This window comes from Phanerochaete carnosa, assembly GCF_000300595.1.
Source record: "Phanerochaete carnosa HHB-10118-sp unplaced genomic scaffold PHACAscaffold_6, whole genome shotgun sequence".
NCBI classification, from domain to species: Eukaryota; Fungi; Basidiomycota; class Agaricomycetes; order Polyporales; family Phanerochaetaceae; genus Phanerochaete; species Phanerochaete carnosa.
Window position 1 is genome coordinate 625,818 of NW_006767633.1, and position 22,816 is coordinate 648,633.

General features: G+C 53.9%; 7 protein-coding genes across 7 annotated transcripts; 3 read left to right on the plus strand and 4 right to left on the minus strand.

The window, feature by feature from the left end:
- Nucleotides 1-238: 238 nt before the first annotated feature.
- PHACADRAFT_209855 (uncharacterized protein) lies at nucleotides 239-1,654 on the plus strand. Its single transcript, XM_007396668.1, has 2 exons — nucleotides 239-473; nucleotides 526-1,654. The coding sequence occupies exons 1-2, from the start codon at nucleotides 264-266 to the stop codon at nucleotides 1,558-1,560; spliced, it is 1,245 nt and encodes a 414-aa protein (XP_007396730.1). The 5' UTR covers nucleotides 239-263; the 3' UTR covers nucleotides 1,561-1,654.
- Nucleotides 1,655-4,626: 2,972 nt separating this feature from the next.
- PHACADRAFT_145606 (uncharacterized protein) lies at nucleotides 4,627-6,924 on the plus strand. The gene is made up of 6 exons (XM_007396669.1): nucleotides 4,627-5,087; nucleotides 5,144-5,252; nucleotides 5,300-5,410; nucleotides 5,460-6,005; nucleotides 6,059-6,144; nucleotides 6,203-6,924. Exons 1-6 carry the CDS (start codon nucleotides 4,678-4,680, stop codon nucleotides 6,513-6,515), a joined length of 1,575 nt encoding a protein of 524 aa, XP_007396731.1. The 5' UTR covers nucleotides 4,627-4,677; the 3' UTR covers nucleotides 6,516-6,924.
- Nucleotides 6,925-8,648: 1,724 nt separating this feature from the next.
- Nucleotides 8,649-9,200, plus strand: PHACADRAFT_98316 (uncharacterized protein; the record flags this gene model as incomplete). The annotated part of the gene is made up of 1 exon (XM_007396670.1): nucleotides 8,649-9,200. A coding segment is annotated over one exon (552 nt), but the record flags the coding sequence as incomplete, so codon positions are not given.
- A 447-nt stretch (nucleotides 9,201-9,647) lies between these two features.
- On the minus strand, nucleotides 9,648-14,492 carry PHACADRAFT_257609 (uncharacterized protein). Its single transcript, XM_007396671.1, has 11 exons — nucleotides 14,187-14,492; nucleotides 13,917-14,124; nucleotides 13,731-13,864; nucleotides 13,210-13,681; nucleotides 13,048-13,154; nucleotides 12,431-12,995; nucleotides 12,193-12,377; nucleotides 11,458-12,138; nucleotides 11,289-11,403; nucleotides 10,814-11,235; nucleotides 9,648-10,759 (listed from the first exon to the last, which is right to left on the minus strand). Exons 1-11 carry the CDS (start codon nucleotides 14,314-14,316, stop codon nucleotides 9,747-9,749), a joined length of 4,032 nt encoding a protein of 1,343 aa, XP_007396733.1. The 5' UTR covers nucleotides 14,317-14,492; the 3' UTR covers nucleotides 9,648-9,746.
- A 2,199-nt stretch (nucleotides 14,493-16,691) lies between these two features.
- Nucleotides 16,692-16,871, minus strand: PHACADRAFT_162408 (uncharacterized protein; the record flags this gene model as incomplete). The annotated part of the gene is made up of 1 exon (XM_007396672.1): nucleotides 16,692-16,871. The coding sequence occupies one exon, from the start codon at nucleotides 16,869-16,871 to the stop codon at nucleotides 16,692-16,694; it is 180 nt and encodes a 59-aa protein (XP_007396734.1).
- A 108-nt stretch (nucleotides 16,872-16,979) lies between these two features.
- Nucleotides 16,980-21,530, minus strand: PHACADRAFT_257614 (uncharacterized protein). The gene is made up of 13 exons (XM_007396673.1): nucleotides 21,100-21,530; nucleotides 20,899-21,041; nucleotides 20,627-20,831; nucleotides 20,369-20,579; nucleotides 20,171-20,310; nucleotides 19,634-20,120; nucleotides 19,472-19,575; nucleotides 18,880-19,420; nucleotides 18,639-18,823; nucleotides 17,897-18,586; nucleotides 17,726-17,840; nucleotides 17,236-17,672; nucleotides 16,980-17,172 (listed from the first exon to the last, which is right to left on the minus strand). Exons 3-13 carry the CDS (start codon nucleotides 20,754-20,756, stop codon nucleotides 17,087-17,089), a joined length of 3,126 nt encoding a protein of 1,041 aa, XP_007396735.1. The 5' UTR covers nucleotides 20,757-20,831; nucleotides 20,899-21,041; nucleotides 21,100-21,530; the 3' UTR covers nucleotides 16,980-17,086.
- A 688-nt stretch (nucleotides 21,531-22,218) lies between these two features.
- PHACADRAFT_257617 (uncharacterized protein) lies at nucleotides 22,219-22,732 on the minus strand. The gene has a single exon (XM_007396674.1). The coding sequence runs from the start codon at nucleotides 22,536-22,538 to the stop codon at nucleotides 22,341-22,343; it is 198 nt and encodes a 65-aa protein (XP_007396736.1). The 5' UTR covers nucleotides 22,539-22,732; the 3' UTR covers nucleotides 22,219-22,340.
- Nucleotides 22,733-22,816: the final 84 nt, after the last annotated feature.

A 22,816-nucleotide genomic window follows, 5' to 3' on the forward strand; every position in this document is an offset into this window, starting at 1 on the left:
CGTGGTAACCGTTCCTTGTGGAACATAAGGCGAAGGTGCCTAATTAGCAAAAATGTCCTTTGGTCTCTAGGCGCCATGGCGCTGACATGCCACTTACGCGAGGGCAGTGTCTTTTGCTTCTCGGCACCGGTATCGTCATGCCGCCCCCTCTACAACGGGCCACGATAAAAAAGAGTGTAATGCGTATGTATATAAGATGGCTCTGTGGGTCCACCTCTCGCTCAACTTACTGTCCCAGTCCCACGTATCCCTTCTCTCCTGCCATGTCTTTTCTCAACGAAGTCCCCGCCTCCGTGTCGACGCAGTACATCGCTACTTTTCCTCCGTACCCGCCACTGCCGTACGTGGACTCCGCCCTCCAGGACGTACAACACGCGAAGTATGACCAGCGCGACATCGGGTCCGGGATTCAATCTCAGCAATTAGATTGCTCCAAGCTTTTCGACGATACGGTCGGCTTCTTCGACTTTATCGTACGTACATCTTACATACCCCTTGCGTGCCGTACTTACCACAGTAAATCAGACATCACTGAGCCCCTCCCAAGCGAGCAATGCCGGCTCGGGCAGTCCCCAGACCAATTGCTCCCTCGCTGCTCATCATTCAACCGCCAGCCACGCCACTTCTTCCTCAGGCACTGAACGTTCCGAGGCAACACCCCAAAGAAGTTCTGCTCGCCAAGCTCATCTCCAGGATGACAGGGGTTCTGTTGGTGCCGCACGGTCTATGAAACCCAAACGTTCCAGGAAGCACGTCCCTTACGAGGCTGCTGTCAAGCGCAAAGGCATCGTTGCGGCAGAGGGAGTCGAGCCAGGGCCATCGGAGAAGAGGCCGTCGAATGCATACTTTGTCTTCTTGCGCGACTACCGCCCAGCTCTCGCGGATCCTGGCAGCTTCGCGCTCTCGAATAACCTGCTGCTCCGTATCATGGGCAAGATGTGGTATCTTATCTCTCCTGAGAAGCGGGATTACTACGACAGGCTCTCTCGTGCCGAACAGAACCCCGCGCCCGAAGATTCTGTCGCCTACAAGTTCCACCACGGCACCGCGGCTTTCAAGGTTGTCTCCGTTCCCCTCGTCCTCGAAGCGATGCGCATCCTCATACGCTGCTGCGTCGACCGCGTTTTCGACCCGAATCTGACCGCCACTCGTGTGTCCCGCAAGAGGTTCACAAAGGAGTCCGCGGAGAACGCGCTGCACTTTGCGGAAGAGCGCGAGGAGCTGTGGAAGAGCTGGAAAGAGTGGTTGGGCGAGCCAGTCGCCGCGCTCCCTCCTCTATTCTCACCCGAGGACGCATTCTGCACCGCGCAAGATCTGAGGCCGTTTGGCTTGGTCGTTGGGTCACAGCTGCCGCTTGCTTCGCCATCCGCGGTGCTACCTGCAATGTCGTCTACTCAGTCGACCATCCGGCTCCCCGTCATGCCGACTATGCCAAACTTTGCCGCCCCTGCCTTTGCGACGCCGGACAATTCTTTGCTTTCTTACTCTCACACTGTTCCTCCTGTATCCCCCAACATCATGGCTCTGTTAGCTGGTTATTCTACGCCAGTTATCTGGTGATGTTTCTCTGCTCTGCACATTGGAAATTGGCTCATTCATCATCGATTCGAACTTTTAAAACACCACAATTCATACCTTTTCAGTGACTAAACAGATCTCTCTATACAAATTTTATTATTATTTGGAAATTACTTAATACATCACATTTGTGTCAGAGTAGAGCACCTGCCTGCTGCTTGCACGATGGGGCCGGGAGCTGAGGCAGTGAGATATATACATGGCAGACGGTGTGCTCATCTAAAGTCCGCGGAGGCCGTCGCCTTCGTGGCGTCGGGCGTCAGGTTCTGGCGCTTGTAGAGCGTACCCTATTCCGAAGGGTTTCATCACGACTGCGACAATCATGCCCTTGCAGACTTGGAGAGATACTGTATCATTCCGGCTGAGCCTGCTACAGTTCCCATCAAAGTTGAATCTATATAGGTCGCAATTCAAGCCGGGCTAATCAAATACCAGGGTCGTATGCACGGGCCCGTGGTGATGCGCCCACGAGTGCCGAAGAGAGCCGCGTCCCTGCCCTGTCATCTAATGTTATGGACAGCATAGCATGCACTGGACTTAGTTGCTTTATGCAATCTCGAAAAATGGACGATCTACAAGTCTCGGAGGTAGTCACCTCTCGGATGTGCGGCGTGACATGTTGGCAGTTCACCAGGTGCCACTGGTCTGCGTGAGCCAAGTCATCTGGACGGAACAATCTGCACCCCTCAATCCCCCTATCTGTCATTTCCTGGGTGCGTGTTCCTTTCGGCACAGCCGTGCAGGTATAATGTTGATTTGCGGCACAGCTCCTCCGGCTGGTTGCGTGTCTACGGGTGTCGCGGCGTGCCCGTACAGGAAGCAACACGTTCACAGGTAGCTGATAAAGGCTTGCATTTGAGCGTTTCTTTTGCAGAGTCACATCAACTTTGTGCTGTGGCGATGACTATTTGTTCCAAGGGTTCTCTTTCCGGCTGGCTCCCTCCATACCTGTCCCCACCATCAACGCGTTCTGATAAGTTACCACATGGAGAATTTTTTCAATCTTCTTTTAACACCGCTCCCAAGCTCCGCCGGTGGGCCACAGGGGTCATAGCCATCAGCGAACATGCCTGGGCCAGGCCGTGCATCGCATCGCCGGTCGATCACTTTCATTGTCCACATTCCCCACTGCCGTTTCCCGTATCCTTCTAGCCCGACCCTACCCACGTACCGGAATCCCGTTACCAACACGCTTCATTTGGTTTGCAAGACTTGCGCAGATTATATCGACACCTCCGCGGGCAAGTTTTTACGAGGCTTTCCACTATTGTCCTCACCACCGACCTCTATAATCAAAATGACTCCACGCCCCGCAACTGTTGACAATGAGGCGACAATGGCGGGACCTCCTCTTTACTCGCACTCGTACACATATACCAGTTTGCCACAGGCCACTCCCACTTGTCTCAGATCTTCTTTCGCGGCCGCATCCGCCAAACCACCCTCGATCCCGTCCAACTCCAGAGAATCTCTTCCCCATCGCCGCGCTCCCCACGTCGTTGGTTGGTGGTAAACGGCCACCAGCTCGGAAGGAGCCTAAGTCCGAGTCGCGCCAGCCGTCCGAAGGCCGCTCCGGCAACCGCTGGTCAACAAATCCATGTAATTCTAGTCTCACCTTATCCTGGTTCTCAAACAGAAGAGGATAAAAGGCTCTCAGATTTCCCGAATCGCGAGTACAACTGTGGCACAAGAAATCCGACGAGGGGAGAACCTGGTGGGACCGGCGGCTGGAAGAAGCTCGGATTCCGTGCGAGCAGGAGACCGGTCTGCCTTTGGAGAAGCAGGTGAAGAAGTATCTCGCCTCGGATCTGAAGCAGACGCACATCGCACCCGAGGGCCAGCTCGAGGCTGTTTGTCGCGAAATCGAGAGCAATCCGCCCGCACAGCGCGGAAAGAAGTACTCTGCCAAGAACGCGAGGCGGTCTCGTCGATCTGCGCCCGAACACCCTCCTTCACAAGTACAGTTGACGCTTCTCCTCCGAAACCGCCTGCTGTAGGCCGCCAAGCACCCCCGATATCTCTCATTTTGGACTGTCTGCTGTGGCTTCTAAGTTACTACTAAGTTTTCCGATACTGGCCGGGATATCTGCAACTTGTGGCCGTGGACGACTTCACGCACGGCGGCGTTGGTTAACGAGGGCCCTGCTGTGCTCGCCAGCGACCACTCCACCGTATCACACATGCCCTTTGTCCCTGATATTCCCCATGTTAGCCTTGGTCATCAAGCCCGGCGCGGATGCGTATGCCGTCGCATATCCACTGGTCTAGCAGAGCTATTTGCCATGTCGCTACCTTCTGCGTACGGTATCGGGACGCAGCACATCTACGATCACAATCTTACCTCCCGGCCGCACCTGCGTTCGGCATGGATTTCCCTTCGACCTCTCCACCACGCCCTCCCATGTAGTGAAAGTCTTCGTCAACCAGAGCCAACTCCCTTACCGGCTTAGCACCCAGTGTTATTAACTTCCGGATCCTGGGTCGCACCATTGAGTAAGGCCATTATCGACTGAACTTTATGCTCACGAATATTCTGGCGCTCTCGATGAAATGTATCCTGTGCAGTAGCATCTCATTTAGCGACCGTCTTGCAAGGACAAGGGTCGTTGGCTTGTAGTTCATAAACATGGTGCAGATCGCTCGTAGCGACTTGAGCCCTGCTCTCGCCTTGTTCATCGACCCAGACCTTGTATTCCGAGCATTGTCGTATTAAGTCACATATACGTGTATAGTGACATCATGATAGCGTCGTTGCCCGGAGATGGGGACCCTTATCTACTACCCTTTCCGAGTCCGTGTGCGCGACAGACTGGAATCCCACTTATATAGTAGTATCTGGCAAGCTTACTGTGAGGTACTCAACACCACTCGGGCTCTCGTTGCGGGTCTGTGAACCGTCATTTTATGCCGTAATTGATGCAATTAATTCCGGCGTGAAATGTCGTCGCGGTGCTGCAGCAGCCTGAGTCTTGGGCTATCAGAAGCTGGCGGTAGCCCCAAGGTTAAGGCTGTGGAAATTTCTTTGACGCCGGCGTACATCCCTCACCGCAACTTCCACTGGCAATCTCCTCATTACCTTCTGTCGACGATTTGAGAGCGATGTCGACGCTATCTGAACACGTCGATCGTCTCGCCCACCTTGCAAATGCCATACGAGCCAACGCAACCGCCGCGGGAAGACAAGAAGGCGGTCGTGTCGCGTCGGGCTCATCAGCAGGCCCTTTCACACGTGCAGTCTTGCAGACCCATCTTGGCGACCTTATTCGCGACATTGACCCTTCCGAGCTCGGACTCTTCACCCTGGTGCAACCTTCGCAACCTGGTGCGACTTACGTCGCGCAGGAAGACGCGCCTCCAGGTCCCAAAGCTGAGATAACGCGCGTGGCTTTGCCAATCGCGACCCCACTGCGAAGACCACCAGCGAACTACAAGAGAGAGGAAGGGCAGAAGCCCGGAGAGCATGAACCAGAGGTGTATGCGCATGCAGCGCTGAAGTTTCTCGACAGATAGTGAGTGTCCACGTCCTGCGTTGTTGGGTTGGGGGCTCAGGGCTGCCTTGTCGTAGCCAGTCCATTCGACCCATGCCACGATACCAAGAGCAAGCAGAACATATACTTGAGCAGCTACAAATGTTCCGAGAGAAAATTCGCAGTTTGAACGAAAAGATCAAGCAAGTGAGTGCGATGATGTCATGTAGGCCTCAATCGTCAACTAAGTACAGAGCAGCGTGTCAGAACCTAATCAGCCTCAAGTGTCACCTAAGAGTCTCGGGAAGCAAGAAGAACGACGGATAGCGCAGGCGCAAGCGCGAATAGTCGAGCTGAAGAAACAGGTGCGTTGGCTACTCCGCTTCTGTAGCATGATGCTAACGTGGGGGACAGAAAGAAGTCTTGCTTCGAAAGTCCAAACTCGGCCCTTCAAAGGGACCCAAGAGCTCCTCAAGAGTACCTGTTGAGCCACGGGCACCACTACCTGATGAACAAGAGCAAGACTTTTGGAACACACCCGGCGCAGCCGCGCGTACGTTGCACTTCACAGGCGAACTGCTCACCGACGAGCACATCGACGTCGGCGACATGCCCGAGTCGCTCGGGAGCCCGACGCGTGCGTCCGCACCACGCTCGCGTGGAACTAGCTCGCGAGCGCTACAGTTTACTTCGCGCTCGCACTCGGCATCCATCGAGCCTGAGCAGCCGCCAGAGCAGGATGTGGAAGAACCTGATGAACCGCCAGAACTATCGCAGCTAGAACCAGAGGCCGACGAGGATGTGACTGTGATGTTGCAGAGGCCGCCGTCTGTGGAGTCGAGTCGCAGGATGGTGCGCTCGCCACCGCAGCCTGAGCCACTGCGACGTGTGCAGGCTGCGGCCGACGTGATACCAAAGCGAGAGAAGACGAAAGTATCTGCCGAGTTGGAGGTGATTGTTGTAAGTAGTGGCACACATTCGTGTGTTCGAGCCGCTGACAAGTAAACGTATAGGCGAAGATCTGGGCAACGGTTGGCGAGACAATTATGCCAGGGCGGCAGTACGATCTCACGCGGCCTCCAAAAGCGCAGGAGACGATGTATGTCCCTGCTTACTGCTCCGGCAATGGGTACCTGCTCACGAGCCTTCTTCCGTAGTGCCCACCTCCAATCACTCGCGACACAAACGCCCTCGCTTGACTCACCCTCCACATCGAGTCTATCTTCGCTCGCAACCGGTACACAACCAGCTGCGCTGACAAGCCAGCATATTCTTACGGCGTGCATGCTCCTCGCGCTGCTTAACAGCCCGCCAAACTACGCGATGTCGCTCGGTGCGCTCAAGGACACGCTTGCCAAAGCAGAGGGCGCCGCCGCGGGCGTCACGCGACCGATATATGGGTGTGTGGCGAAGAGGCTGTTGAAGATCGAGAGAGGCGGAGGCGAGCAGGTCGTCAAATTTGATGTATGAGATGAGGTATTCTCTCTCGCACCGGCGAGATGGCAGATTGTGACCATGCACATGCAGACACAACCACCGTGAAGAGGTCCGCCTCGACTCACGCACCACTCGATGATATTCAAGTAGTTGTAGGAAACAGAGGTGATGATGTAGTTCACCCATACCAGCATCGTCGCGTCCTCATTGCCAAAATCTACATCCTCGAAGAGCGAGGAGGTCGCTAGAAGGTGACTGCCTGCAGTGTGCGTTCAGCACCGCTGAACCGGCCCAGGCAGCTTAGGAACCAGATCGTTCGAATTTGTCTCACCAGGGAAGCTCAACTACGCCGCGCAGGGGCAGTACTACATCGACCGCAACCGAGACGCCAAAACAAAAGAACATATGGCCGCTGAACAACAAGGATCCGGTGGGTGCGGCGTTCGAGTCGCTGTACTCGATCCTGAGGCCTGAGCTCGTTTGACCCCGAGCGTCATCCAGGCGGCCCTCAGCCATGTCTGGGCGCCAGCCCGCTCAAGTGCTTGTTTGACGCCGATGGCTCTCTTTGCTTAGTGCTACCACTGCTATCTCCAGAAAACTCGGCGCCGAGCACCATGCAGTCAACGTCAGTGCTTTTCCGTTGTTAGAGTTTATTCTATTGTATTCTCCAACGGCTGAACGCGAACCGCGCTGAATTGAAATCGAGCAACGTGTTCTACGTGGCTCGCCGTGGGTGTTGGTGCCGACTCTCGCGCGTTGGTGCTCGTCTCTGGTGACTCTGTGTCGCTGAACACGCTGAACCAAATCTCGTATACTACGATGGTCATGACTGTAGCTAAGATGGATGGCTGTGTTGCATGAAGGTGGCAGCTGACACGTCTCCGCTGAGCCGAACCACGCGCTCTACGGTAGAGCCTTTCGTACGCGTTTAATGCCTTTTTACGCGTCCTTCGTTATGAAATATGCCTGGCTTATATCTGTTCAGGTCGCAAGGGAGCTCGATCTACGGAACGCCCTCTGGCTCACTATATCCCGCTGTTTACAAGGACGATGTTGAAGAAGGCCCGTCTCAGCGTGGTAAGTCCAGCAATCTTGAATTGCGTATGGTTGAGCCTGCATCGCCTGACTGCTCTCTGTCAATAGATTTTTACTACCAGCAGCCTCAGCCTCCTTCCCCTTCTGTGACACCAGTCGTCAAAAAGCCGTGCCGCAGGGGCAAGCGAAAGAGGAACAAACAGCAAGCCGCTTTCGCAGGACCTGGCTCCCCTGTTTCCTGCCAGAACCCAAATCTGGTCGCTCCAATCTTGTCTTCAGCCACCACTACCAACGTCGTGCCCACCACTGTCTCCATAACTAACTCGGCTCTACCTATGTCTAACGAAGAGCCGCCAACAGCAAGTGAGACGCCGACTGCGAATGAGCGCAGAGTCCTCACCCGTGCCCAGCTCCGTTCACGCGCCAGGCGTAGACGCAAGACGGAGGCGGCCAAGAGCGTGCCGAAGAACCCGGCTGAAATGAAGATCCAGTCATCTGACTCCCTCAAACATCAAGATATCGCGTTCGTCAAAATGGATCGCACCCTCGAAGACTTGATATGGGCCGAGGGCGGATCCAATGGTCAACGGGGCCACGTCACGCAAAAGGTTCTGTCTGCAAGAGCTTGCACAGGAAGGGTTCAAGGTGCTGGAGTGGGACGGATGGTGTGTAGACCCGTTTTCGGGTCTGTTGCTTTACGCTGAGCCTCCAAAAGCACGCCAGGTGTCCTGACGTTCGCTGACAACTACGTCTTAGCGAGCCTACCTGGACGGCCTGCCAAAGACCCCACGTGGGATGACACCACTGCAGGCGTAGTTGCCGCATTGGAGCATGCTGGATCGAGGCTCAGATTCAACAACAAACGAGACCGACATGGCTCGTGCCTGACCATGGCGTCCGGAGTGTCGTACGGAGGAGGTCAGAAGGTTGGCTCCCTCATCTATTGAGCTATTGTAGTGAATGACACTCCGCCCACAGCAACCAGGGAATATAAAGCTCAGCAAGCGAAATCATGAGATATTGCAGGAGCTTTACAGCAATCCGCATGTTCGGCGTATCATCCGTTTTGGCAATAGTAAGCCAGGAAGTCCAGCTCTTGACGCCCCGGAGCTGAGTCATCCATGATTTCTAGGCGTGTTTGCGTGGTACTTCCCCAAATTATACCGCGAGTACGTCAACAATATGAGGACCCTTGAAAAAGAGCATCCTTACCTGCATCGTAACCACCCCGAAAGCGTGTTCGCTGCTGCGTCTGTCAATTTTGGCTCTGCAGCCGCTTTGGAGCATGCCGACTTTGGTAATATGGCCAACGGCATCTGCCCTGTCTGGTGCGGTGGATCCTTTGACCCGACAAAAGGTGGACACATTATTCTTCGACAGTTCAAGCTTATAATCGAGTGCCCGCCTGGCTCAATTGTCCTCGTGCCTTCTGCAGCCCTTCGTGACGGCAATACTGCTATTGCCTCGGGAGAGAGCAGGGTCTCCCTTACGCAGTACTCTGCAGGAAGGCTTTTTCGGTGGGTGCGTTATGGCTACCAGACATGGGACTCTTTGAGGAAGAAGGGTAAGGCTCGCGCAGATGCAGAGGTCTCACGTAACACTCGATGGAAGAAAGAGATTGAAGCCTTCTCCACTATAGATGGTCTTCATGAAGATAGAGTAGCTGCTGATTTAATTGTGTGAATTATGAACAGTTCAACGATACACGAATGTGTCCTTAAGGAAGAAGCACCCGTTGGTTTGCAGGCTGTTTTCTCCCCAGCAGAAATTTGGTATATAAAATCTCACAAAGCGAATGCTACAAAGGCATGGCCCGTCGAGAGATCTCTCCGCCATTGGCGTACATACACTATATCAGCAAGGACATCGAAATAGAGGCCAAAGGTGAGGTGAGAGGGCAAATCGTTGCCTTGTATAAGTTCTCAGCGCAAAGCGTCGTCAGGTAGAGAATGGTGACGTACGGTTCGAAGGTGCTCTTCGAAAGCCGTTAAGATTTACAAGAGCATATTTACCGCGCATGTGTCGCATCCGGCTAAGAGGCAGATGAGGGAAGATGACGAGGCTATCATGATGCTGGAGCGATAGATCAATTTCGCACATATCGATGCTTGACTTATCGCCCATAGAATACGGCACCAGGAATGTAAATTCGGAATAGTGCTACGAGCTTCTAAAAGACGTTGCATACAGCACAGGCATGCGGATACTACAAGGGAGTGATTGGGGGCCTCATTCGACGACGGACACTTGCGTGAAGTCTACTGGAGAGAAATCGCCATACCGGCCGGACGCCTGGAAGCTCCCTCCGCCCGACATGCTCGACCCGCCTCCAGACATCATCCCACCTCTGCTCGACATACGCGAGCTCGACCTGTATTCCGTTCCAGGGAATCCACTGAAGCCAGCGGCGTTGTCAAACGCGCCGGCCCCCGCAGACATGCCGAACGCCTCCTGCCTCATGCCCTCACGCATCGCCCGCCGACCCTCAGGGGAGCTGATGTCGGCAGACCCAGTCTGGTGCTGGGTCACTGGCGTCGCACGTCCGCTGGCGGTACCAGACATGCGGTACTGCATCCCGGCCGCAGACGTAGGGCGCGGAGCCGCCATCGGAGTCGGCTGCTGGAACGAGTTGCCGGCGAACTGCGGGAACGACGAGAAGGTCTGCCCTCGAGGGCCAGCCACTGTGTCGGTGACGCGGATATCTGGAACGTTGTTGCCTTGACCACCGCCGGTGACATGGACCCGGACGCTGCCAGAGTCGAAGTTGCGCTGACCAGCGGAGGGAGTCGTGGTACGGAAGTGGACACCATCGGATGGAATCTCATGCTGCTGAGGTGGCGACATCGAGTACGTCGAAGTGCCGTTGAACGAGTAAGGGCCATTCTGCGGAGGTGTAGCGCGCACATTGTTGGCCATCGAGGATGCAGGACGGCTTCCTGCGGAGGACATGGGGCGATTGATCAAGGGAGGCGAACGGAGGCCGTTGATGTTGGTAGTGTAGTCTTCGAACTGAGGCGACTGCGAGAACGGCGGGCCCATGGGCGATGTAGAACTGGGCATGTTGGGATAGGGGGATACGCCGGCCGAAAGCGAACCGGGTTCGGCAGAGAGTCCTCCCCCTGCGCTGCTTCGTGAGAATGATTGGCGTATCTGCGTGCTCCCAGTGTCAACATGAAGGTGCTCGAAGCTTGGCTGCCGCGAATGAGAGGAAGAACCGTCCCTTGAAGAGTACGTTGGTTGCACTACCAAGGCGTCAGCATATTGTGGCAGCTAGTACTCAAGGCTAAAATGCTCACATCCTGGTCGAGCCGGGGCGCGATTTCTGTTATCGTGCTTTGGTTTGAACTTCGACGTAGGAGACGAGGATGGGGCGCCGACAGTAGTTGCTGCTGTCGCAGTCCGCGCTTGAAGCTCAAACAGCAAGTCGCCCTTCGAATTGAAGACAGGCTGGACCAGGTTGTACGCGCCCATACCCGGGTAGCACGAGTACCAAGCCTGCTCGAAAATCTTGAGCTCCTCCATTGCCTCGGTCAGGTCGATGCTCGAGGGAATCACGCTCCTGAGCAATGCTTCGGGATCGAGAGCCAAAGAAGTGTATGTTTCACCCTCCGTGTTTGGCCTGGTGAACTGCGTCTGGCTGCGCACTGAGCTGACCTTCAGACCGTTGGCCTCCGAATGAACAGCGATGGAAGCCTGCCAGACAGCAGTGGATGACGACCTGTGAACGGGCTCAGTCAATGTTGGTCATCTTGAACAACAAAGCGCACATACCGCCAGGCCGAGGAAGTGTTCACGAAGACCTCAATGCTGACGGTGCCCCCCAACTTGATCTCCATTGTACCGTGCTTGAAGGTGGTGGGAATCTCGAGGTAGTTCTGAGTGATGCCTGCACGGTGAAGTCAGCATATGCGCATGAACGTGAGACAGGGAAGGTGCTTACATGCAACTGAATATTGTCCAGTCATGATGTAGTTTCCGCCTCGATGCTCGTAGTTGTACTTGTCGTGGTGCTGCCAGAAGTACCTCAGGGAGCCGTCTGCACGACTTCCAGGGTCGAGAGTGAAGACGCAATTCTCGTTCTGCCTTTCGGGGTGGTCGGACCAGCAAGAGAGCTTGAGCTTCCACGTATCGCGTTCAATACCAGAGAAGCGGGGGATGACAGTCGTTCTGGTGTTGATCTCGGACAGCCTCCGCAGGAGCCTCTCTCTCAAGAACAGACCACCCGAGATGGCCGCAGTGCCGTAAGACGAGAATCTTCCTGCGCGAACGACCCACTCTGTCGAGTACTGCAGAACAGAGGCGGGCATAGGCCTGCCGCCGCACATGCCCAAGATGATGATGATCGGCTCTGAAGCACGAGACTGTTCGTTCCAGTTGTACTCGCTCGATATCTTCTTCGAGTAGATGTGGAAGACGACGCTGGTGAGGCACTGGTACAGCTCTGCCGACGGTCTGCTTAGGACTGGGATAGTGTAGAGCACATGGTGACCCGCGGAAACGAGCTGCTTGAGGTAATAGTCGCGGAGGTAGACAACTGCTGCTTGCACCTTGTCGATGGAGCGCTTGTTCTGAGCGGTGAACAGCCCGTCGAAGCGAGAAGACTCGTGCAGGAAGGTTACATCTATGAGGAATATAATTGAGTAGCAGATCAGGGTCAGTGACGAGAGTAACGCACTCTGGAAGTCGAGATAAATGTGCTTGAAGTCGACTATCTCACTCGTCCCGTACTGCTCATAGACCCGAGACTTCTTGAATGCGGTCTGCCACTCGGGACCGATCTCCGTCAACGCTGAGTGATCGCACATCTTGAGGTCGGCCTCGAAAGCGATCCGCCAATCTTCGAACTCGAACTTGTCGCCACTAATATCCGAGTCAGCGTCGATGATATCACTAGAGCGCAATTGCACACGTACTCAGGGTAGGGGGCCCAGTTGCGCAGAGGCTTCAAGAAGCCGCGCTTAATGTGAAGGAAGACGATCGCCCGACCATCCTCGCGCAGGCGCACCGTTGGCGGCTTGAACTCGGCCTCGAAATAGTCTTCGAACTTCCATTGGAAGACTAGCGTCTCAGCGACAGACGTACTGGCGGAGGCCTGGACCTGTGTCCAGATGGAGCGGTAGTACATGTTGATGGCAGCCTGGGAGAGGGCGGTGATCTGGTCGAAGCCGTACATGTCGCTCTTCTGGGTGATGTCGCGCCAGATCGCCGTCTTCGACGCCGTTCGGCCGTCCTCGGTCACTTCGTTGCGGGACCACTCGGCGTCGATCTCGACCTCGTCGGTCTGTTGCTCGTCGAAGATGCTGCCAATCTTCGGCCAACGCGCGTCGAAGTGGTAGATGATATGGTATTGGGCGTTCTCGAGGACATTCAGATACTCGCCGGTGATGAAGCTGATGACGTGGTTCATGCAGTGCAAATCGTCTTCGTCGGATTCGACACAGCCCTCGAAGACGGAGAACTGCTGCATGTAGCGGCTGCCTGGTAGTGGGATTAGCCAAACGGCCGCCAGGAATGACAACGAAAAGCTTACTCTGAACATCGATCTTGCACCGTATCACTTTACCTTCGTCTTCGCTCTCGCGGATGACGTTGAAAAGCACGGCAACCTTCCAGTCGTAGAAATTCTTGATCGGTGCCCTAAGATAATGGTCAGGACCAACGAAACGGGCAATATACATGAATTATAACTTACACTTGGAAATCTTCGCCGTCGTAGAAGAGCGCCTCGTCGACAAGGAAGTATAAGAGGATCTCGTCATTGCACAGGGCTGCGACTTGAGGAGCGCCGAACTTGAGGTGGAAGTGGATATTCTCGTCGCGTAGAACCCACGTGCTTCGATACTCGGCGAGCGAGATGGCAGGGCGGTCGACGGGGAGGCCATTCTGAGCTCCCGCCAGCATGGCGGCCTTGAGCCACGAGGTCGACAGGAACCGGTTGATTTGTTCGATCGATATGCCCTGAACTTCAGAAATATTGAGAAGGACGCGTGCGGCCTGGGAAAAGTCGATGAGGACGTTCGGATTCTCGATATTGAAGTCCGGCAGGGAAAAGAGGACGTGGTGACCCGCAGCCTGGAGGAATTGGAGGTAGGTGCGGAGGTAAATTTCGAGGGACTGCCTCTCGCGCTCTTGCCTCTTGGGTGCGGTGTCGATAAGTACAGCACCTGTATCGCAGATCAACTTATGGACATCTAGGGGAATGCGTCCACATACTCTTGTAATCAAAGACGAGCATATTGATGACATTTTCGCTACTGCCAATGATCGTGTCTCTGCCCTTGATGCCCGTCATCTTGAACGGCACGCGGAACGTGGCCGAAGTTTCGGAAACGGTCAAGTTGCGGAAGCTAATAGGGATGCTCAATCGCATTGGCGGCATGAGACGTGAAATCAACGTACCGGTCGGCCGCCGTAGTGTCCGAAGCCCGAGCATGCTCGGAATTGAAATGACCTTCGTCGATGTTGATCTGAACGAGAGCTTCGTGGTTGCACAAGAAATCGAGAGTGGGAGCTTGGAACTTCGCGTGGAACCACATGTCATCGACCGCCGCCTGCGCACCCGAGCGGTGCTTGCCATAGTAGTACTCCGCCAGCGCAAACGAATACCCTAGGGAAGGAGCAAGTGAGCTACAGCTTCGTGCATAGAGCAGAACATGCAAAGAGACGTACGATAGTTCAAGTCGGGCTTGAGATACGTGCCATGATGTTCAACGCACTCCGAAGATATTTTCCAGAGTGCCTGTAGCTGAGCATTCAGGTAAGAGGTAGCGTGCGGGGCGTTGTTCTCGCCGTGACACATGTTAGAGGACGCAGACAGGAAAGAGGCGCAGACACTGCAGGCCCTGGCCGTTTGAGCCTCCTGACTCTGGCTTTAAGTATCTCATCCCAACCCAGTGGAGATATTCGTCGCAGCGCAGCGCGCCAAACATGCTGTGCGTTTAGAGTCGAGCCTAGGCGTGATCACTTTGGTGAAATGCGATGTAGCAGAGGTTGTTGGGGGCGCAAATGGCGTGTAGTTCATATCCCAACTCTATCGAACCGCGGAGGGCGGAGAGCACCGTGTACCGATGGTATCAAAGCTTCGAAACATTCTCACTGGAATCTCGCTACTAGTATATCCCGGAGAAGGTGAGTAACCGTAAGATATACCGCGAGAATACTTACTAGGGGCACCATATGTCAACTAGAAGCCTACTGTGCACTGCAAGGAATGTTCACTAGCAGGAGATCTGCGGAATTAATAGTTCTTACTGCATATGGTCTACATCGCGCGTTCGTTTGTACGGAAGTTCGCGCGTTAGCCCGGTATTCTGCTGCTTACTGAGGTTATGAGGAAAGGGGAGAAGGATATAGATTTGCCTAATGGCTATACTTACCGGTACGACTCAAAATGAGTTGAATAACAGCGAGCGGGTTTCCGGTGCCCCCTGTTAACGCTTGTGTGGGCACGCATGCGCATGCGCAACGCCACGGCACGTTCCAAACTAATAGGACCATTCTTCATGGCAGAAATTGTGCTTCCGCTGTGCAGTACGATATTAGAGTTTTCAGGTGACCATGTCGATGGAATGGAAGTAGCATACCTCCTTTACCCGTGTGGGTATGCCTGCAGCGCCTGCAGCACCAGCAGGATTACACGAGGTTGCTATCGTGCCTGCTGTTTTCATAGATGACATTTCGGATAAGATCCATGGGAACAAAAAACTTACCCAGAGAGGAATGTGCGAATCCGGAGGGTGCTCGACACCGACGGATCGTGAGAGCACGATCACAGGGCAAATCGCCTGTCCAGGACCTGTGTCACATTGCATTGCATCCCGTAATGAGCCCGCAGATAGCAAGACATAGATGCCCACAGTCTGCTATAGCCCAAAGACGCAACATTCGAATAGGCCTAGGTCGGATAGGCTGGAGTGTCGTCAACTCCGAGTCCTTCCGGCGGGCAACCACCAGGTCGGCGCCGGTAATGACGGGTTACGATATGAAGACGTGGCTATCCAGAGTCATAATCCGTGGAAAAAATGAAATAGAAAAGATGAGGAAACACGCAGTGGCAATGCCAGCTCGAGTGTCCGCGAACCATGGAGGCAGGTTGGTAAATGCGGCCGTAGTACTAGGACAGGCGCCCTGTTACTATTTTAAAATGTTCCCACGTAATCACTATTACTAGTCATCGAACGAACCAGTTCGCAATAGCAGTCATGGTTCTGGTCGTACACAACTTCTCGAGATTTATTATGGCGGAGTTACTAGAGGTCTTGTGGTAAAAATATCTAATCACCATCAACGGCATGATCAAGATCGTTCTGGGCCAACTGTTGTGCTTGCCTCACTTAAGTTCGGCGGCCAGCATTTTTAGCGAGGATGCTATAAGCCGCACCGAAGTATTTAGATTCTAATTTAGAAATTTCCTTATCGCCGATGTGTTTGTGGATTTCGCAGAAATTTCCTGTTGAGGCGTTAGTTTGTCCATCGACGACCTTGAGTCCGTTGCAAGATGCGAAATGAATGGTCGATGGTTGGAAATCACTGACCGCCGGCTAAAGTCAACCTGACAAATTTGCGCCTGCATACTTGAAACATATTGACATGTCGTATAGCGGCAGCGGAATGACCAAACGTGATTACATTTACTGTAATATCGGCCATTCGATCGATAGGATGGGTGTCATAAAGACATAAACAAGACATACATGCCACAGCTACACCCTTCGACAGCAGGTGCTCCTGATGCCGCCGATTGTCGCTGCTGCGCGTCGGGAAGTCGATCAGACGTTATTATACTGAGTAGTCTACGAGGGTGCGATGACCAGATGACAAACGAGATTCACGTCACATGTCCCACTCACAGGATGGCAACGCGCCGGGAAACTATGGGACAAGATCTTAAATTTGTCTATTAGCTAATTTTGGCGAGCTCCGATGACTAGTCTCCGCGAATGTAGCTACAAAGACACTTCATCGCCCAGTTCAGAGATACAAATCCGACACTAAGAGACATTTTCTAAGATCTGTTCTGTCAAGGCTTTTCTCCCCGGAGACATGAAAAACAGACAATTTATTATTGCTTACGAAGCTGGCAGCCCGCATAGGTGTGGTTGCGAACGGAAGGTGTGAATCGGGTGTGGACGCCACGACGCCGTCGGAAATCAAATTCTTGAAGTGGAGACAAAATTAGCCGCCGTCTGCACGTTCCTGGCCCCGTCCGCTTCTGATTCCGACCAGTAAACGCTGACGGCCGACAGTCTCCGACTGGCGAAGTCCGGGCGCGCTAGAATTTGAGGACGAGGCCACTGCCCACCTTCTCTCGTTTAGACGTTCACGCCCCCGTGAAAGCCTTAGAAGGAAAGTCATGTTCGACTCTTAAAAAGATAGATATCTCGCGGGACATCGGGGGCTTGCTGCACGCCAGTCGACGGCCCGGGCCGCTAGACACAGTGAACTTAACTCCCGAGGAACAGGACTCAGAAGGATGAAGCATTGCGCGAAAAAGAAGCACGTATTGACACACCAATGAAGAAAAATATTCCTCACACACAACCCTGGTGAGTCGAGGAAGAGTGCACGCCCTACCCTCCGACATTCTCAGATCCACCGCTCTCAGAACTCGCTCCATGGTGTTTTCCGCCGGCATGTCCGTTCGCGCCATTGGCACCTAAATTGGGTAGGTATATGAGTTACGAGGCCCGGATGAGAACAGCAAATCCGAGTTACGCACCGTTGGCCTTGCGTCTGCGGTTCACTCGACTGAGATTGCTTGTGAGGCTTGGTTTTGGTGCGACACGAGGAGCGGCAGCACCGGGGTCACTGCTGACCACTGACGGAGTGGAAGCAGAGTGTGGCAAGAGCTCGAAGAGGAGATCGCCGCGACGACTGAAGACTGGATGGGCAAGCCGGTACGCGAACATGCCCGGATAGCACGACCGCCACGTCTTTTCGAAGTGAACGAACTGTCCTATAGCTTCTTCCAGGTTGATATTCTTCGGCAGGGCGTCGGCTAGAAGCTGATCGGGCTTGATAGCCAGAGGCGAGTCGGTATCGCCGTCGATCTTGTCAGTCTTGATTTGGATCTGGCTCGGGGCCGCGACCACGCGCAGCCCGCTGGGCTCAGAGTGAACGACGAGCGAAGCCGACCAGGTGGCGTGCGAGTATGAGCTACATGTCCGAGATGAGACTGTGTTGTCATTCAGCAGAAGAGTTGTATGTACCTCCATTGCGTGCCGTTCGCAACGTTCAGCGTCAAGGTAATTTTTCCGCTCATCTTGATCTCCATGGAACCGGGTCTGAAGACCGTCGGGATATAGAGATAGTTCTCGGTCGTAGCTGCATCGTATAAGAAATGTGAGCGCGTGGGGACGATGAAGGGGAAGAGGACGCACATGCAACAGAGAAGTTCCCGCTCATGACGTTATGGTCGCCGTGTCCGTGATGGTGTTGGTAATCCCAAACGTCGCTGCATCGCCATACGTACACCAGCATGTCTTCGCTCACATTGGCTTGCGTGAGGCCAAACGGACAAGCGCTGCCCTTCCTCTCCTCGTGATTCGACCACCCGGTGAGCTTCAGGATCCACTGCTCCTTCTCAATACCGGAGAAGCTCGGGATGATTGTTGTCGCGGCATTGATGCGGGACAAGATCTCCAGGAACCTGTTGTTGAGGAAGAGCTTGTTGCTGATGCCGACCGTACCGTACGACGCGAACCGTCCCGAATGCGCAACCCACTCTGACCAATATTGAAGAGGGATTGCAGGCGTGCCTCTCCCTTCACAGGTACCCACTATGAGGATTGTCGAGTGCGAGATGCGGGTCTGGTCGATAGACACCTGCTCGGCGGAGGCCCTCGAAGTGTAGACGTGGAAGTAGGCACCGGTGAGGCCATAGAAATTTTCTTCAGAGGGTGTCCTAAACACAGGGATGGTGTAGAGCACATGGTGGCCCGAGTTGACGAAGTCCTTGAGGTAGTAGTCGCGGAGATACACGACTGCCGCTTGCACTTTCTCGATCGAGCGTTTGTGCTGGCCGGTAAAGAGGCCTTCGAAGCGGGAGAACTCGTGAAGGAGTGTGACGTCTGTCGCGATTTATGTCAGTGCCCTTCTGCGACATGAGAAGGCTAGACTTACTGTCGAAGTCGAGGTAAAGGTGCCTGTAATCCACATCCTTGCCGTCGTACTCTTTGGCAACAGACGAGTCCATGAAGGTCGATTCCCACTCAGCGCCTTCTTTTTCCAAGAGGGCAGCATGGTCGCCCATCTTGAGCGACACTTGGAATGCAATCCGCCATCCAGCAAAATCGTATTCTTCTCCTCTTCAAGATATCATTAAAACTGCATGTACGGGGCACGATAAGAAGGTGAGACTCACTCTGCGTACGGCTGGTGATTCCTGAGATGCCGCAAGGTTCCACTTTTGAGGTGGAAGAACACGATTACAGCGCCAGAATCGCCTCGGAGTCTGACAGTGGGTGGCTCGAACGTGACATTGAAGTACGAGTCGTACGCCCATTCAAACAGCTTTGATCCCGCAGTGGTGCTGGAGCGGAAGTGGCTGTTGATAGACGCCTCAGAAAGGGCAGTGACCTGGTCGTAGATACCGACGTCGCTATTCTGGATAATGTGACGCCACGCTGCGGTCTTCGAGATTAGCTTGCTGTCTTCGGCACTGTAGCGGTGCCATTCGGCCTCGTTGGACTCGACGACGACCTCGAGATCGTCTGTGCCGCCGCCAACGCCCCAGCGTGAGTCGTGCTTGTAGATGATATGGTACTCGGCACTCTCGAGAATGTTGAGGTACTCGTGCCGGACGAAATCGATGACGTATTCGAGGCAGTCGCGTCCCTCCTTATCCTCTGATTCCTCCAAGTCGAAGCCCCCGAGAGAGGAGAAGCTTCCCGCGAATCGGCTCGCTGAGAACAAAATTCAGGTCAGCATTTCGGCCGGCATGATCAACCACTCACTTGTGACGTCGATCTTGATGCTGGTCACTTCCGGCTCAGGTTTCTCGTACTTATACTCCATGACGACAGCAATTCTCCAATCGCTGAACGTTCGGAAGGGCTCTCTGATGTAAGATGTAAGCAGGCCTTCGGCAGGGGAAGAATGTATCACAAGGAACGTACTGTGTGAAATCCTCCGAGTCGTAGAAAAACACTTCGTCAATGACAAAGTAGACGATGATCTCGTCATTGCACAAGGCCGCCACCTCTGGGGCGCCGAACCTGACGTGGAAGAAGGCACCTCCCTCGTGCGCAGTCCATGTGTTGGCGTATTCCGCAATGGATGCTTGTGAGCGGTCGAGAGACTTTTCGCTCTGCGCACCGACGAGCATGGCGGCCTTCAGCCATGTGGTAGAGAGGTATCGGTTGATCAGAGTAACGGCGATGTCGTGGACCTCTGTCAGTCCCAGCATATCGACGTACTTTCTCTGGGTGTCTCGGGAGTGGTCGATGAGGAGTCTGCGACCCTCGGGTTCATCGTCGAAGTTGGGCAGAGAGAACAAGACGTGGTGTCCGGCGGATTGGAGAAACTTGGTATACACGCCGAGGTAGAACTCAAGGGCCTGTCGTCCGTTCACGACTTCCGGCTCAATATGAACGATCTCGGCATCTACGAGTAGCTGTCAGCGTAACTTAAGGGTACAAGGAGCGATGATTTACTTCGGTAGTCAAAAACTACCAGCGGGATCGTGTGATCGCTGCCGGTGATTCCGGTGATTGTGGACCGCCCTGCGATACCGTCGCCTCTGAATGGTACTCGAAAGACAAACGATTGGCTCTCTATGTCCACGTTCTGAGAGCTACAGATGGCTCGTCAGTCATTTGTTCCGGAGTGGTATAAGGTAAATATGTACATACCGTTCAGCAAGCGCGGTGTCAGAAGCTCGGAGATGATCTTGGTTAAAATGGCCTTTGCGCACTGTAATAGTGACAAGGGCTTGGTGGTTGCAGAGAAAAATCACGTTGGGCGCGTCGAATTGGGCGTAGAACATCAAATCGTTCATGTCCTCCTCGTCCGCATCTGGGCGATGCCTGCCGTAATGGAACTCGGCAAGCGAGACGGAGTAGCCTACTAAATGTTAGCTCAGCATAATCTAGGTCAGGGGACATGCTCACGGTGTTGCTTCACGTCTGGCTTGAAGCCATTGTATTCATTAGAGCACCCAGATGCAATCTCCCAGTGTGTCTTGAACTGAGAGTTGATAAAATGCACGCAGTGAGAGGCGTTGTTTTCGCCGTAACACATGATGGCGGGTGGGTATGGTAGTGGAGGGGTTTCGTGAGGTGAGCCCTGGAAGTGAACCCGTCACTAACCCTCGACCTTATAGTCAACCAACATGGCTATGAGCCCTGACTGCACATCCGCGATGATCTGAGCGCACACTCACCAAGGGTTCATTACGGCCAGTAGTCAGATACCGTTTGCCGCCACCGCTCCAACTAGTACAGCAGAGAGGGTCCTCAGTGTCTTCGAACTGACGGACGATATGCGCGAGGCATTCATATCGGCCTCCATCTGCGCGAGCTATTCCTGCGGCAAACGAGTTAGAAAGGACGCCATGTCACAGGATTCAATTGCACAGCCGTACCTGTACCAACAATGTACTCAACATTGCGCGGTTTACGGGATATGAGGACTGTATTGTGAAATGTCATGATATATGAAGGATACTAGGACGAGCCGACCACCTTCCCTACGTTTCGGGGCAGATAATATCAGCACAAGGTCGGGGACAGCAACGTGTTTTTGCTGGCCATGCGCACGAATACCTGGTTAGCCATCCTTGGAAAGACCCTGGTGGCGATGTCAGTGTATTTGGAAGCTGTTCTTAGATGATCGATCTGCCGACATGGTGCTCTGAGGAGCGTCCACAGAGCAAAACTAACGGTAATGAAGTGTATGACGGTATTTACCTAGTCCGAGATGCCTCGAGGATTAGGTTCTCTCTAGGGTCCGTGTGAAGCGGGAGAAGTGGCGATGCGTGCATGAATTGTGTCTGTGGTCGCTTGCAAGCCAATCGGAGAAATGGTCGGCGGCGCTGGCATGATATGACCAAGAAGGCAGGCTCGAGATGAACTGACGACTTCATGTCGGGATTTCAAGCGAAAGCATAACATGGACGAGGAAGACGGGAGCTCATACAAAGACTGACGAACGTGTCTTTACCTAGCCGGGGTGGCACAACAAGGGGCAATGAATAGAACGTCTATCTGCAAAGTTCCCCGTAATGTCAGCCGTATATCGTATAGATGAAAATTTCACCGCCCGTATCATGCGATCCTCCCGCAACAGCTGAGCGCGGAGAGTTCCGGGGCAAAGGTTTGCTGCGAACTGGAACGCCACAGAAGCATCGTGGCAAACACGACTACCGCAGTCTAGGCAACACGGCGCACCGCTCATCGGGTCGACAATGAGAGGGTCCTCAAAGCTAGCGCGAAATATCAGTTTGAATGTTATGAAAAGAACGAACATTCGACATGCCTCCACAACGTCGGACAGGTGATACAGCTGCTACGGTGTAGTTCAGCGCCCGAGCTTGCAGGGTACGCAGTAGCACTGGTCCCGGAGGTCAGTCGCACGAGGCAAACATGCTGCTTCTCCTCCGTGCGTATCGCTTCAGATAGACGCGTGATACGACTTCAGCGAACGATGTCAGTGACCAGAATGGCCCAACGTGGATCCAATGTACGTACCGCTCAATGCATTCGAGCTGGCAGATTGTTTTATAATCAGCTGTATCGGAACGAGGTTACGGGATATGCTGGCAAACCCAAACGCCATGTCCTTCAACAACAAATACTTAAGATCAGGCCCCAGGCTACCACACTATTAGTAGTCTCCCCATCGGACTTTGCGGAGTAATGCCTGGACGGCAATCTGTTGGGTCAGAATCAGTAATAAAGCCAGGATCACAAGCAGTTTGTACAAAAGGGCATAGCTTTCTGAGGTTGACGTGCAGGGATGGAAACGTTGTTGTGCGCTATTGGACAATTGCCGTGCCACGAGGTAAACACGACAATCACGCATTGCCAACACCGGATCGGGCTACGACATCCGTCGAATTTCAACAGTAGTGGAGAGATGTATGAAGATGGAAGAACGAGCTCTCTGCCTCTCGCCGACGAACGAGGAGGATCCTTTCCGCAAAATAACACCGAGTTGGAGAATGAGATGCCAGCTCGACTACAGTGGAACAGAGCCTTATGCTAGTGGAACCGCGCCAAGCGATCAAGGCAGCCTCCAAAATGAACCGAGTACTGTCCGACATACAGGTAACTCAGGCGAAAATGCAGTCGCAGAAGTTT